Below are 15,543 nucleotides of genomic sequence, written 5' to 3'. Positions count from 1 at the left end.
ATCAGCCTTGAGGTGTCAGCTCCGTTTTCTCCTCCTCGGAAGCACCCTCAGCTGATTGGGTTGAACACAGGCACCACCAGACGAGACCTTCTTGTCCGGGTCACCAGCACCCGTCACGTTTGATGTCCACAAGCCAGACTGCACACCAGGCACAGTGGGTCCTCCGCTTTCGCTCCTTCACTGTTTCCTGGAGGGGGGGGTCCCTGCTGGGACCTGGTGGAGCTGACCAGCCTGGGCCGGTAGCAGTTTCAGCTTGGGCCTTCACTGCAGCCTAAGGTGCCCCCACGGCAGGCTCACTCACTGTGGGGCCACAGGGCAGGTCTGTCTGGGTGCCCACACCCTGCTTTCCTCCTCCAGCCCCCCAGAACAACCGCCAGAAGGCTGTGGTAGATGCCTTCCTCCACGCGTGGGCTGAATACCGCAAGTTCGCCTGGGGCCACGACGAGCTGAAGCCCCTGACCAGGTCCTTCAGCGAGTGGTTTGGCCTCGGCCTCACGCTGATCGACGCCCTGGACACCATGTGGATTCTTGGGCTAGAGAAAGGTACCTGCCTGTCCCTGCGGTGGGCTCGAGCTCAACGTGCGTGACCCTCGGGCCCAAGCGAGCCTGGACCCGCTGCTGAGGTGACCCCGTGGTTTCAGGACCACCTGGTGTGCTTCCTGCCGGGGACACTGGCTCTGGGTGCCCACCACGGCCTGCCTGCTGAACACATGGAGCTGGCCCAGGCACTCATGGACACCTGCTACCAGATGTACCGTCAGATGGAGACGGGGCTGAGCCCCGAGATCGCACACTTCAACCTCCACCACACGAAGATCCTTAAGGATGTTCAGGTGAAGGTGAGCCATGCTGGGCCCAGGGCTGGGCCAGATGGGAGTGCCGGGAGGCACCTCCTGAGCCCACGTGCCTCCCCAGGCAGCCGACAGACACAACCTGCTGCGGCCCGAGACCGTGGAGAGCCTGTTCTACCTGTACCGCCTCACGGGCGACCACAAGTACCAGGACTGGGGCTGGGAGATCCTGCGCAGCTTCAACACCTACATGCGGGTGAGCCCCCGCCGTGTCCCCAGGGCCTCACCGTCACCTCCCAGGGGCTGCACTGGGAGGCCCTGCCCTGCTGTGAGGGCCCGGGGGTCGGGGCATCCGTCTGTCCTGTCTGGGGGACAGCTGTGTCGGGAGGGTCCCTGCGGTGGCCCGAGCCGCACAGAGCGTGTCTCTGCTGGGTCCTCCATGTGGCTTGGGCAGCGTGTTTCCACCCAGCAGGTGGGTGACCTCTGGGCCACTACTCCCCAGGCCGGGGGCCCCAACCCGCACCACCCCCTGCTATGTTCAGGGCCCACTACCCCCTGCTATGCCCAGGGCACACTGCCCACCCTGGCATGGCTGCAACATGACCTTTGCCCTGTGGCCCCTGAGGTGGACTCTATGCCCCTCGGGTGGCCTTGGGACCTTTGTGAAGCCTGCACAGGTTTTGGAGGTGGCACTTGGCATCTGGTCACTGAAGGGAACCACGGCTGACCTCCAGGTGGCCATTCCCTCTGGGCTTTGGAGTCCTCCCCGCCCCAGACCCTGCCCTGGGGGGCCCTGTGTTCTGGGGTGGGCTAGTGCCCCTGGGGGCGCGCCTCTGGCTGGCAGCCCTCCAGAGGGCTGAGCCAGCATCGTGACTTGCGGCCTCGGCTCTCGAGCAGGTCCCCTCGGGCGGCTATTCTTCCATCAGCAACGTCCAGGACCCCCGCCACCCCCAGCCCAGGGACAAGATGGAGAGCTTCTTTCTGGGAGAGACGCTCAAATACCTGTATCTGCTCTTCTCCGACGACCCCGACCTGCTGAGCCTGGACACCTACGTGTTCAACACAGAGGCTCACCCCCTGCCCATCTGGGCCCCCTCCTAGGGCGGGATGGCTCATGAGTAGGCGCTGCCCAGGAGGCTGATATGTGCTGTCCGTGAGGATGCCTGTCGGCAAGACCCGGGCCCTGACCTTGGCTGTGAGGTGTCCCCTCAGCTGGCGGCACGTGCTCCGGGCCAGGCTGGTGACAGAGGCCGGCGGGCCACAGGGCCACGATGTTGCGGGGCCTCGTAGCTGCTCGGCGTGGCCACTGGGCGTCTGGTGCTCTGCCGCTGGTTCTGTGCTCCTCGCCTGGTTCCTGTTGGAATACCGTTTAGAACACATAGGAATAAATGGGCAGTGTGATTCTGGGGATCCTGTCCACCCAGCGAGTTTCTTCCTTCTTCCTAGAAAATCAAATCAATTGACTACATTCCTGAAGCCTGAACACTCTCCTGCTGCCCTGCAAGGGCTTCCTCGGGGTCCTGGGCGTCTGGTCACCCCAGGCCACTTTGGCATAGAGCCCATGATGTGATCAGAGACGGTCTTGGGCACATCCTAGTGCAGCCCAGCCTCGGGGTCACAGCCTGTGAACACGCCCGACCCAGGGGCTCGGGGCGTCCTGACCTCATGGGGATTCGGGCTCCTGGTTGGCTGTGGTGTTTACACGTTGGACTCAGGGATCCACCCCTGCCTTTACAGGGCTGGGCAAGGCTGGGAGGCATGTTCACCAGCTCCTAGCCCAATAGATGGACTTCATTTGGGATAGAAGCACGTATGCTCTGTGAGGTTTCCCATGTGGATGAACTGGTCTCTGAAATGCTGGGGGTAGATTGAGACACTCCAGGCTTTTGGGTCCCAGCTCTATGTTCTGTGCACTGAAAGTAATATTCCTCCCTTCAGAAATCCTAATCCTGTTAGATATAATGAAAAACGTCAGCAAAAAGTTCAGCAAAGCCTAAGACAAGGGAAGGTTGCAGCCACAAGGCAGAGGTGGCAACTCCCAGCTCTTGTTCCTCCACACACACGCACCAATCACAGCCAGCTTTCAATGACAGCAGCAGCAAAATCACAAGGAGAAATTTAAAAGCAGGAAAGTGCTCTACCCAAAGGAACAAAATTAGTTGATAGAAACCATTCCTGAAGAATTTCAGATATCAGAATTATTAGAAAGCAACTTTAAGAGAATTGTTTAAAAATGCTAAAAGAGGCCTTCTCTGGGGGTTCAGTAGTTAAGAGTCCAGGTGCCAATGCAGGGGACATGAGTTCGATTCCTGGTCTGGGGAGATGCCAGCTTCTGAGGGTCAGCTCAGCCCACGTGCCACAACTACTGAAGCCCGTGTGCCCTAGAGCCAATGCTTTGCAACAAAAGAAGCCACCGTAACAAGAAGCCTGTGCACTGCAGTGAAGAGTAGCCCCTACTCACCGCAACCAGAGAAAGCCTTCACATAGCAGCAAGGACCTAGTGCAGTCAAAAAAGAAAATAACCTTTTTTAAATGCTAGAAGAGCTCAAGGAAAACATGCACATGGAAGTAAAGGAAATCCAAAATGATAAGGAAAATGAGAATAAGGGAAAATTATGAGCAGAAAGCAAAGTCTCAGACTGAAAAGCACAGTAACTAAGACTCATTAGAGGGTTCAAGAGCAGATTCAAGCCGGCAGGAGAAAGAACGAGTTGGAGTTGGTCTATGACTAGAGGAACTCGTGTTAAGAGCAGAGAAAACAACAAAGGCCAGTGAGCAGAGGCCAGAGAGCTCTGGAGTCCCATCCTAGTGGGTCCCACATGTGCCTTATGGTAGTTTCAAAGGAAAGAGAACAGGGAAAAACGAATAGTTGAAAAAATAGTTAAAAACTTACCAAATGTGATGAAAGATATGAATCTACAAATCCAAGAAGTCCAGTGACTTCCAAGAATCAAGTCAAAGAGACTCACTCCAAGACACTTTAATAATCAAATTGTTGACAGAATCTTGAAAATAGCACAAGAGAAATGACTGCTATATAAAAGCCATCTTCATATTAACAGATAACTTTTCATCAGAAAATGATAGAGATGGACTTCCCTGGTGGCCCAGTGGTTATGAATTTGACTTCCAATGCAGGGGACATGGGTTTGTTCCCTGGTCCAAGAGCTGAGATTCTGTAGCTGTAGGGGATCTCTGTGGAGAAGGCAATGGCACCCCACTCCAGTACTCTTGCCTGGTAGGCTGCAGTCCATGAGGTCGCTAAGAGTCAGACACGATTGAGCAACTTCACTTTCACTTTTCACTTTCATGCATTGGAGAAGGAAATGGCAACCCACTCCAGTGTTCTTGCCTGGAGAATCCCAGGGACGGGGAGCCTGGTGGGCTGCTGTCTACGGGGTTGCACAGAGTCGGACACAACTGAAGCAACTTAGCAGCAGCAGCAGCAGGGGATCTGTGCACAATTAAACCTGCACACCACAACTAAGACCTGCCAGAACCAAAAACAATTAATTTAAAACAGAAAACCATAAAAACCAGAAGGCAATGGCATAATTAAAGTGATGGGTGAATAGAGTTGTCAACCAGAATCGTATATCCAGCAAAATTGACCTTCAAAAATGAAGAATTTAGGGCATCACTGATTCAATGGGCATGAGTTTGAGCAAGCTCTGGGAGATGAGGAACAGGGTTGGGGGTACTTCAGCGTATGGGGTCACAGAGAGTCAGACATGACTGAGCAATTCAACAACAAAGGAATTCCCAGATAAACAATAGTTGAGGGAGTTTGTTGCCACCAGACCTGCCCTACAGGAAATACTCACGGTATCCCTTCAGATTTAAGTGAAGGGACATTAGATAGTACCTCCAAGCCACAGGGAGAAATAAAGGTCTCGGATAAAGGCAAAACTATGGGCAAGTATAAAAACCAGCATTATATTTTTGGTTATGACTCCACTTTGTATTTACTATAGGATTTGAAAGACAAATGCATGAACAACAATTACAGATTTATGGTATTGTGCACAAATGTGTGAATATGTAGTTGGCAATGACAGCGTAATGCAGAAAGGATGGAGTTGTTTTGAAGCACAGTGTATGTATGTGATCAGAGTGACGTTGTCGTCTACTTAAGTACATTGTTATAAACTTAAGATGGTTAGTGTACTCGCCCTGGTAACCAAAGAAAATATCTGTGAGATACATACACAAGAGTCTCTAAGAAAGCTACTAAAGGTAATAAATTCAGGAAAGTTGCAGGGTATTAGATTAACAGACAAAAAATCAGCTACGTGTCTATGCACCTGCAATGAATAATTCAAAAGGAAATTAAAGAAGCAATTCCACTTGACATAGCATCTAAAAGAATGACCAAAAACAAATTTAACCAAGGGGGTGATTTAACTGTACATTGAAAACTATAAAACATTGCTGATGGAAATTAAGACCCAAGTAGGTGGAAAGATATCCCTTGTTCACGGGTAGAAAGCCTTTTTTTTTGGCTGCACCACTCAGCTTATAGGATCTTAGTTCCCCGACCGGGGATCAGACCTGGCCCCAGCAGTGAAAGTGGACAGTCCTAACCTCTGGACCACCAAGGGAGTCCCGGGAAGACTTAATTTTAAGATGTCAATACTACCCAAAGTGACCTGCAGGTTCAATGCAATCCTTATCAAAATTCCTTATCAAAATTCCAACTTTTTTTTTTTTTTTTTTGCAGAAGTTGAAATGTCAATCCTCAAATTCATATGGGATTGCAAGGGGCCCTGAATAGCCAAAATAATCTTGAAAAAGAAAAAAGACACACATTTCCCAAGTTCAAGACTCCCTACCTACAAAGGCACAGTATTCAAAGCAGTGTGGTGTTTTCCTAAGGCTAGGACAGACACCTAGGTCACGGAGAACAAGAGAGAGTCGAGAAATAAACTCACAGCTATGTTGGTGTTCAGTCGCTAAGTCATGTCCAATCTTTGTGACCCCAGGAAACAACCAGGCTTCCCTGTCCGACCCTATCTCCTAGAGTTTGCTTAAACTCATGTCCATTGAGTTGATGATACCGTCCAACCATCTCATCCTCTGTTGCCCCCTTCTCCTCCTCCTTCAATCTCTGCCAGCATCAGGGTCTTTTCCAGTGAGTCAGGTGGCCAAAGTACTGGAGCTTTAGCTTTAGCATCAGTTCTTCCAATGAATATTCAGGGTTGCTTTCCTTTAGGATTGACTGGTTAGATCTCCTTGCTGTCCAAGGGACTTTCAAGAGTCTTCTCCAGCACCACAGTTTGAATGCATCGATTCTTCGGTGCTCAGCCTTTCTTATGCTCCAACTGTCACGTCCATACATGACTACTGGAAAAACCATAGCTTTGATTAGATAGACCTTTGTCAGCAAAGTGATGTCTCTGCTTTTTAATACACTATCTAATTTGTCATAGCTTTCCTTCCAAGGAGCAAGCATCTTTTAATTTCATAGCTGCAGTCACCATCTGCGGTGATTTTTGTCGTTGTTGTTCAGTTGCTCAGTTGTGTCCAGCTGTTCGCAACCCCATGGAGTACAGCACACCAAGCTTCCCTGTCTTTCTTTCACTGTCTCCTGAAGCTTGCTCAAACTCATATCCATTAAGTCGGTGATGCCATCCAACCATCTCATCCTATTTCATCCCTTTCTCCTCCCGCCTTCAGTCTTTCCCAGCATCAGGGTCTTTTCTAGTGAGTCGGCTCTTTGCAGCAGGTGGCCAAGTACTGGTGTTTCGGCTTCAGCATCAGTCCTTCCGATGAATATTCAGGATTGATTTCCTTTAGGACTGACCTCTCCTTGCAGTCCAAGGGACTCTCAAGTCTCCTCCAACACCACAGTTCCAAAGCATCGATTCTTCGGGGCTCAGCCTTCTTTATGGTCCAACTCTCACACCCATACATGACCACTGGAAAAACCACACCTTTGACTAGACCTTTGTTGACAAAGTAACGTGTCTGCTTTTTAATACGTCTTCTAGGTTTGTCATAGCAGTGATTTTGGAGTCCAAGAAAGAAAGTCTGTCACTGTTTCCATTTTCCCCCATCTGTTTGCTTGGACGTCGTCAGAATAATCTCTGTGCACGGGAGGACACTGTCCCGAGTGCACAGGCCCCACAGGACGGGGGAAGACAGTCTCCAACGACAAATCCAATAAAGGTTTAATAACCAGAATATACTTTCTAAAACCTCTAAAACTCAAGAACAAAAACTCTTGAAATTCCTCAACGAACGAAAAAACTCAAAAAAAAAAAAAAACAAATTAAACAAAAAAACACAACAATGAATAAACGAAAAAGCTTTTTATGTTAAACGTGCACATTATACGTATAATCTAATACACATACAATCTAATACATGTACACGCATGTCCACACCACACGACTGCGGGCGGCGCCTGGGTCACAGCTGAGAGCGCTGAGGCCTCCCTGGGGAGCCCCCGGCCCCCCCGCCCATCGGGACATTCCTCCAAGGAAGACTTACACACGCTCACGAAGTGCCCAAAAAGGTAGCGTCACTAGTCGGGAAGATGCCAATCAAAACCACAGTGAGAGACCACTCCCACTGTGGCAATGCTACCTCCGAACAAAACAAGTGTTGGAGAGGACGCGGAGAAATTGAAACTTTTGTGCACCGCTGGTTGGAATGTAAACGGTGCAAATGCCATGGAAAACAGAGTGGAGCATCCTCAGAAGTGAAACACGGAGCTACCATGCGGCCCTACAAGCCCACTTCCAGGTGTGCCCGCCCCCAGACGGAAGCAAGGTCTTGAGGAGATCATTGTGCACCCAAATTCACAGCAGCGTTTTAAACATAAGCGAGAGGTGGAGACAATCTGGTGTCCGCTGCTGGGTGAGTGGGTTTCACAGTGGGGTCTGTCCATGAATGGAATATGACTCATATTTACCTGGAAAAAAGGAAGGAAATCCTGACACAGGCTACATCATGCGTGAGCGCTGAAGACTTGGTGCTCAGTGAAACCAGACACAAAGATAAGTTGTGTATGATTCTACTTATATGAGGTCTCTAGAATAAGCAGACTCATAGAGACAGGACAGCAGAGGTCATCCCAGGACTGGGGAGGGCTTCCCTGGTGGCTCAGCGGTAAAGAATCCACCTGCGGTGCAGGAGACACGGATCCGACCCCTGGGTCACAAAGATTGCCTGGAGAAGGGATGGCAACCCACCCCAGTGTTCTTGCCTGGAGACTCCCATGGACAGAGGAGCCTGGCGGGCTGCCGTCCACGGGGCCTCAGAGTCAGGCGTGACTGATGAGTGCAGCATCAGCAGCCTGGGGGAGGACGAGTTGAATGAATGAGGAGCTTCTGTGTGGGAAGATGCAAGTTTGAGAGAGAACGATGGTAGTTGACAGTATGGATGAACTTACAGCTGATATTTAAATGTGGTTGAAAGCGTATAATTTCACACACACAGATGAACGTGGCCTTAACTGCAGGTGCTGAGTGGGTCAGAGCTGAGAGCCCTGGGGCCTACTTTGGGACTCTCTGTGCATCCCAAGTGCCCACCTCTGGTTCCTGGCGGCTCTGAGGTCTGAAAGGGGCAGGGTAGGCTCTGGTAAGGGGCTGGGCCTGGCTCCAAGATCCAGAGGCTGTGGAGGGGGAATCAGGTCCCAGCTTTGTCCCCAGAGTCAGTGGCCCCGGGCAGCTGGGGAAAGGGATCTGGTTCCCCAGACGTACCTGTGTGCTCAGGGCCACAAGTCGTGGCCGGAGTCTCAGAGGAATCAGATGCTTCTCTCTGGGACTTCCTGCTGCTACCCAGGCGTGGGGGAGCCACCTGGAGCGTCTGCAGGGGGAATGCGGTGGGCCTGCGGTGGGTTGGGGTCCGGCCTCTTAGCTGACAAGAGGAGAGGCTGCCGTCCATGGGAAGGGACTCCTCCTTGAAGAGGGGGGCCTCTCAACACAGGACAGGCGCCCCTAGATGCAGGGCCGGGAGCACAGGAACAGGCCCAAGGGGACGCGGGAACAGGGCCACTTTGGCACACAGAGACAAGAGGACGGGGACACGGGGAAGCAGGGACGGGGACACAGGGGCAGGGGCACGCAGGGGCTGGGGCACAGGGGCGTGGGCACGCAGGGACGGGAACACAGGGGCGTGGTCACGCAGGGGTAGGAGCACAGGGGCGTGGGCACGCAGGGACGGGAGCACAGGGGCGTGGGCACACAGGGGTAGGAGCACAGGGGCATGGGGACGGTGGGGTAGGAGCACAGGGGCGTGGGCACGCAGGGACGGGAGCACAGGGGCATGGGGACGGGGGGTGGGGGCACAGGGGCACGAGGGAGCCAAGGGTGTGTAGGGATGGGGCTGCGGGGAAGGGACTGGGGCGGTTGTGCTGAGGCCCTGGGTGACCTCAGGGAGGCCACACCCACAGGGCGGAGCCACATGGTGGCGGCCATTGTCACCACACGGAGCCACAGCTGGGGCCTGCGCTGAGGGGGCGGGGCGGGGCACGTGCTCCCTCCCTGCCCAGCCCAAGGCCCTCTGCTTTCCGCGGCCCATCACCCACCAGGCCAGGCCTGGGCAGAGGCCGCGGGCTGGGACCGTCCCGGGAGTGGGGACAGGCCGCCCCCTCCCCTCTGCCGCCCGTGCGGGGCAACCACCCCCAACCCGCTCTGGGCCCGGCTCACAGGCCGCATCCCCAGTAGGACTGCAGTCCGCACAGCCCGGCCTGAGACCGAGAGGGCCGCCCGCTCGGCCTGGCTGGCCACTCCAGGCCCTGGACTGGCACCAGGGCAGTGGGGGCCCTTCTGTCCTCTGGGTACCAGGGCACCAGAGAGGGGCTGGCCTGAGGGGGTGAGAGAGGGTCCTGGATCCCAGCTGGGCGTCCGAAAGAGCGGCCCCAGCTCCTGTGCGGGCTGCGCGGCCCTCGAGGTTTCTCAGGAGCTGGGCTCCTTTCTAGGGCTGCTGACCCCACCCCTCGCCCCAGGGCTCAAGAGCTGTCCTCCCGCTGAGCTCCATCTTCCTAACTTTCCCTTCCTCCCCCTCAAGGGCGGGCCTTCCCCAGCCTCACTCAGGAGACGGCAGGGCCGGGAGGGGGCTGGGCAGCAGCCGGGCGGTGGGGAGGTCACCTCCTACCCACACGCGCGTGGCATGGCGCCCGAGCTGGCGGTGGCCACAGAGGATGGGAGGCTGGGCAGGCACACCCCCGCCCCAGCACGGACCCTCGAGCCTTCAGCCCACTTCCGTGCCCCCACGGTGACTGTCTCCACGGTGACGCAGACGGAAGGGCCGGGAAGCTGGCACTGGGCGGGTAGGGAAGTGCTGCTCACAGCGCCGCCCAAGCCGTCACGTGAGGGGTTCCTCTGGTCATGTGACCCCAACCGCCTGACCCGAAGCTGCCGGGCAAAGTGAACATGAGCCCCCATCCCTGGCCGACCCTGCCCTGGGCCCTGGTTCTGCTGCTGGGGCTGCAGCCACGAGGCCTGGAGGCCAGGGGTAAGTGTGGCCCAAGGCCCCCATCCCTGCCCTGGGCCCCACTCCCCATCCCCCACGACCCCTGCAGGCCCCCCCCACCCCCCTCAACCCGTGCCAGGCCCCCTGCACTCATCCCCGGGCTCCAACCCCCATCCCCCACGACCCTTGCCGGGCCCCCAATCCCCGTGTCCCCTGCCTGGCTCCCTCCCATCCCCCGATACCCCTGCCTGGCTCCCTCCCATCCACCGATACCCCCACCCGGCTCCCTCCCATCACCCCCGCGACCCCTGCCAGACCCCCAATCCCCGTGCCCCCTGTCTGGCTCCCTCCCATCCACCTCGATCGGCACCCCCCACCCTGTCCCCCATGGCCCCGATGGCTCCCCCGACCCCACTGAGCATGGTGCCCTCTAGCCCACAGACCCAAGGACCCTGAGTTTCAGGAGGCCTACTTTGAGCAGCTTCTGGACCATTTCAACTTTGAGAGGTTTGGGAACAAGACCTTTCTCCAGCGGTTCCTGCTGACAGGTGAGCTGCCCCGGGAACAGCGCCCGCTGCAGGCGAGGGGGGCACCCTCTCCCACCCCTCACCCACCTCCACCCAACAGAGAAGTTCTGGAAGAGGGGCGAGGGACCCATATTCTTCTACACCGGCAACGAGGGGGATGTGTGGTCCTTCGCCAACAACTCAGGGTTCATCCTGGAGCTGGCAGCGCAGCAGGGGGCCCTTGTCGTCTTTGCCGAACACGTGGGTACCGGCCGGGCCGGGGGGTGTGGGGGTGTCGCTCTGGGGGCTCAGAGTCAGCGCCCCCCACCCCTGCCGCCCACCTGCTTGCAGCGTTACTACGGAAAGTCGCTGCCTTTCGGTGAGCGGTCCACATGGCGTGGGTACACGGAGCTGCTGACGGTGGAGCAGGCCCTGGCTGACTTCGCAGGGCTGCTCCGGGCGCTCCGGCAGGAGCTCGAGGCCCCCGATGCCCCGGCCATCGCCTTTGGCGGCAGGTGCGTCAGTGTCTCCTTTCTCTCCCCAGCAAGAGTACTTGGCCCTGCTCAGAACTTCTGTGGGTCTTGGACGTGTCGGGTCCTGGGGGGCACGGGGCGGGAGGCCCTGGGAAGGCAGAGGACGTGGGTGTCGGCCACACAGCCTGCACGCTGAGAGGCTGCCGAGTCTCCCTTGAAGGCGACGGGGCGCTGGGGGTGCCCCGGGCTAACTCTGCAACCGCACCAGCTACGGGGGGATGCTCAGCGCCTACCTGAGGATCAAGTACCCACACCTCGTGGCGGGGGCCCTGGCGGCCAGTGCCCCTGTGGTCTCGGCGGCAGGCCTCGGCGACCCCTACCAGTTCTTCCAGGACGTCTCCGCGGTAAGCCGAGGCCCTGGCCCCTCTCTCCCCCGGGCAGCCCCGCTGGTGGGTGCAGCCACGGCCTTCCTCCTGCAGGACTTCCAAGGCCAGAGCCCTGAGTGTGCCCGGGCTGTGCAGGATGCGTTCCGGCAGATCAGGGACTTGTTCCAGCAGGGAGGTGAGGCGGCTGCCCCCCTCCAACCAACACCATCCCGCCTCCCGATGTGGGCCCACAGCCCCCTCAGCCCTGCGTCCCCTCCCACAGCCCCCTCAGGCCCGCGTCCCCTCCCGCAGCCCCCACAGGCCCGCATCCCCCTCTCGCAGCCCCCACAGGGCCGTGTCCCCCCCAGCAGCCCCCTCAGGTCTGTGTCCCCCCACAGCCCCACACGTCGTCAGCCAGGAGTTCGGTACCTGCCAGCCCCTCTCCGGACCAAAGGACCTCACCCAGCTCTTCGGCTTCGCCCGGAACGCCTTCACCGTGCTGGCCATGATGGACTACCCGTACGCCACTGACTTTGTGGGCCACCTTCCTGCCCACCCCGTCGAGGCACGTCACCTACCCCTGCTGCCCAGAACCTGGGGAGGGGCCCAGCCACCCTGGGGTGCTCAAAGCGGGCCTGCCCCGGGGCCTTGTGCCCGCTCAGCCGTGGGACCAGGGAGGGGTGGGGTGGCGCGGCTGCTGAGGTGCTCCGTGCTCCCCCAGGTTGCCTGCAGCCGGCTGCTGAGCGAGAGCTCAAGGATCACGGGGCTTCGCGCACTGGCCGGTGCGTCTGCCCCCCTGCCCAGACCGGTGCTGAGTGCGGGGGCCCCGAGTTGGTGGGCGGCAGCCAGGCCCCAGGAGGGCGGTGTGGGGTGGGGAGCCCCTGGGAGGAAGTGGCCACCCCCTGCGGAGCACAGCTCCAGGGCCTTCTGGAAGGCCCCCAGTGCAAAGGGCAACACACCCCGCCCCAGCCCACCCTGCTGGGAGGGGGCACGTCAGGGGGGCTGTCCCGCCGCCCTGAGCAACCCGGACGGAGCGGACAGCACAGCCCGCCCCCTGGGACCAATACCCGGTCCTCGCTGGATCCACTGGGCCCGAGAGCCCTGACCCCTGCAGGACCCCTCTAAGCAGACAGGATGGATGTCCAGGCCCCTGGCCCCAGCAGCCCTCTCCCTCAGGGCTGGTGTACAACTCCTCTGGCATAGAGCCCTGCTACGACATCTACCTGCAGTACCAGGCCTGTGCCGACCCCACGGGCTGTGGCTTGGGCAGTGATGCCAAGGCCTGGGACTACCAGGTACGGGGCCCTGGGGGCCCGGGGCGGCCGGGTGCAGGGGGCCCGGGGCCCGGGGCGGCCGGGTGCAGGGGGCCGGGGGCCCGGGGCTGTGTGGGCCGGCCTGGTCAGTGCGGTGTCCCGCAGGCCTGCACTGAGATCAGCCTGATGTTCTCCAGCAACAACGTGTCCGACCTCTTCCCTGAGCTGCCCTTCACTGAAGCCCAGCGCCGGCAGTACTGCCTGGACACGTGGGGCGTGTGGCCACGGCAGGACTGGCTGCAGACCAGCTTTGGGGGGGGCGGTGAGGCCCACGGCAGGGGTGGGGGCGCAGTTCCTCCCACTGCACTGAGCAGGCTCCTTCCCAGGCTCCAGGACCCAGCCCCTGGGTCAGGGTGAGGGGGGCCCCCGGTCCTACCATGCTCCCTCCATCCGTTTCAGACCTCACAGCTGCCAGCAACATCATCTTCTCCAACGGAGACCTGGACCCCTGGGCGCGGGGCGGGGTGAGTCGCGCGGGAGCCCGGGCCCGCTGGCACCGCTGCCTCCTCCCGCTCCGTTGGCTCCCTGTCTCCTTCCCGTGGCCTGGCATCTGCTCGTTCATGGTCATCTCTCCTTTCTAACGAGGCCACTCTCCTCAAGCCCCTGCGGGGGCTGCATCCTACCTGCTGGGACAAGCAGGCGGTGGGCACATGCCCCTGACACAGGCTCTCCAACGACAGATCCAGAGCAACCTGAGTGCATCCGTGCTCGCCATCACCATCCACGGCGGGGCGCACCACCTGGACCTCAGGTGCGCCCGCCTGGGGAGGGGGCGCGGTGCCTGGTCGGGGCGGGCGAGGGCGGCAGGGCTCAAGGCCGGCCAGCTAAGCACCTCCCTGCCCGCCCCCAGAGGCTCCCACCCAGACGACCCTGCATCCGTGGTGGAGGCCCGCAGGCTGGAGGCCGCTCTCATCGGCAAGTGGGTGGAGGCAGCGAGGCCCACGGGGCTCCAGGGCTGAAGGCTGCCCGCCGCAGGGCCAGAGACGACCGGGTGGGGCCTGAGGCGAGGCAGGGGCAGGCGCCAGGCCCCGGGTCCTGCAGCTGGAGCCGTGCCAGGGTGGGCAGGGCCTTGTCCAAGGAGGCCCTGGACAAACACTCCTGGCCTGTCAGGTGTGTCCAGTCCTGTCCGTCCCGTCGGAGGCCCCGGGCACTGTGGCATGCTCACACCACCTCCTCAACGTGGCTGTTGAATAAAGCAGAGTCCTCAGCTCCGCGTGCTGTCCTGCGTAGGGCGTGTGGGCCTTTACCACGGCAGGAAAACCCGAGAGTCCACAACCAACGGCCGCCCCAGTGACCCCCCACCCTTCTCAGCCGTGCTCTCCATCCCCAGCTCCTGCAGTGGACCCTGCGGCCCCCAAGTCCACCTGCTCGGGGCCAGGCTGGCCCAGGCTGGGGGGCAATCTGCTTCACTGGGCCGACTGTGCCCCGCCGGGCCGCGGAACGTCAAGGACGAAGCCTGTGGTCCAGAGTCCAGACAAACCGTTGCTGAAGCGGCTCCTGGGCTGCGGGGTGGTGGCGGGCACACTGTGGGCCCTCCGGCTGGTTTCTGCACACAGGCAGCCCCAAGAGGCAGGCCCTGCTCACGCGTGGGTAGAAGCCCCGCTGGGCCCGTGGGCAAGAGGGGGATGGCAGCCTCACAGGATGGACACAGGAGGGCCGTCGGGACCAAGTGCCGCCTGCGGCTGAGCCAGGGCGGTGGGGAGGCCCCTGCAGAGTCTGCCAGCAACAGCAACGTGTCTCCTCACACACCCGGGGAAAGGGTCAGCCCGGCCCATGAGGGCACTGGGCTGGGACAGGGCCCAGCCCGTGGATCTGGCTTCTTGCTGGAAAGCCACACCCTGGTCACTTCACTTCAGTCGCTCTTGTCTCTTTGTGACCCCATGGACTGCAGCACACCAGGCCTCCCTGTCCATCGCCAACTCCCAGAGTTTAGTCAACTCATGTCCATTGAGTCGGTGATGCCATCCAACCATCTCATTCTCTGTCGTCCCCTTCTTCCACCTTCAATCTTTCCCAGCATCAGGGTCTTTTCAAATGAGTCAGCTCTTCGCATCAAGTGGCCAAAGCATAGGGGTTTCAGCTTCAGCATTGGTCCTTCCAATGAATATTCAGGGCTGATTTCCTTTAGGATTGACTGGTTTCATCTCCTTGCAGAACCAAGGGACTCTCAAGAGTCTTCTCCAAGACCAGTTTGAAAGCATCAATTCTTCAGCTTTTAGCCTTCTTTATGGTCCAACTCTCACATCCATACATGACCACTGGAAAAACCTTAGCTTTGACTAGACAGACCTTTGTTGACAAAGTAACACCTCTGCTTTTTAATAAGCTATCTAGATTGGTCATAGCATTTCTTCCAAGGAACACGCATCTTTTCATTTCACTTTCACACCCTGGTCAGCCCTAAGGAATGGGTGCTGCTGGCTGAGCAGAAGGGACTTGACAGGCCAGCCAGGCACCTTGAGAGGAGCAGCAGGCGCTGGCAGCCCGCACCCAGAGCAGCGGGCAGAGCACAGGGCCCACTGAGGCCCACAGCCAGCATCTCACCCTCACCCTGGGGCCGCCTGCCCAGCACCCGCGCTGTGTGCGGATGTTTCCACACTTCCCGGGGCAGAGCCAAAGCCGACGTCTGGACACCGGATACCGGACCCGCCGCAGCCCCTTGCCCCAACCCCATG

General features: G+C 58.7%; 1 protein-coding gene and 1 long non-coding RNA gene across 11 annotated transcripts; one reads left to right on the top strand and one right to left on the bottom strand.

The window, feature by feature from the left end:
- Window positions 1-7,028: 7,028 nt before the first annotated feature.
- On the bottom strand, window positions 7,029-10,075 carry LOC129623764 (uncharacterized). Of its 2 annotated transcripts, XR_008700641.1 has the most exons (4): window positions 9,980-10,075; window positions 8,498-8,603; window positions 8,188-8,351; window positions 7,029-8,091 (listed from the first exon to the last, which is right to left on the bottom strand). It is a non-coding gene; the product is annotated as an uncharacterized LOC129623764 (long non-coding RNA). The 2 variants fall into 2 exon arrangements; XR_008700640.1 differs by having other exon boundaries at window positions 7,029-8,351.
- A 26-nt stretch (window positions 10,076-10,101) lies between these two features.
- On the top strand, window positions 10,102-15,486 carry DPP7 (dipeptidyl peptidase 7). 9 transcript variants are annotated; one of them, XM_055541648.1, is made up of 13 exons: window positions 10,102-10,253; window positions 10,646-10,759; window positions 10,923-10,978; window positions 11,069-11,232; window positions 11,459-11,594; window positions 11,670-11,751; window positions 11,954-12,120; window positions 12,277-12,337; window positions 12,732-12,850; window positions 12,974-13,077; window positions 13,268-13,332; window positions 13,549-13,619; window positions 13,719-14,623. In XM_055541648.1, the coding sequence occupies exons 1-13, from the start codon at window positions 10,172-10,174 to the stop codon at window positions 14,160-14,162; spliced, it is 1,665 nt and encodes a 554-aa protein (XP_055397623.1). In that variant the 5' UTR covers window positions 10,102-10,171; the 3' UTR covers window positions 14,163-14,623. The 9 variants fall into 9 exon arrangements, 8 of the variants coding, with proteins under 8 accessions (XP_055397623.1, XP_055397622.1, XP_055397625.1 ...); XM_055541647.1 differs by having other exon boundaries at window positions 10,839-10,978; window positions 13,719-14,617; XM_055541650.1 differs by having other exon boundaries at window positions 10,839-10,978; window positions 12,974-13,130; window positions 13,719-13,966.
- The last annotated feature ends 57 nt before the right edge of the window (window positions 15,487-15,543 follow it).

The sequence above is a fragment of the Bubalus kerabau genome, chromosome 11, assembly GCF_029407905.1.
Source record: "Bubalus kerabau isolate K-KA32 ecotype Philippines breed swamp buffalo chromosome 11, PCC_UOA_SB_1v2, whole genome shotgun sequence".
Classification (NCBI taxonomy): Eukaryota; Metazoa; Chordata; class Mammalia; order Artiodactyla; family Bovidae; genus Bubalus; species Bubalus kerabau.
The sequence above is the reverse complement of the archived record's forward strand: the minus strand, read 5'-3'. Positions and strand labels throughout refer to the sequence as shown.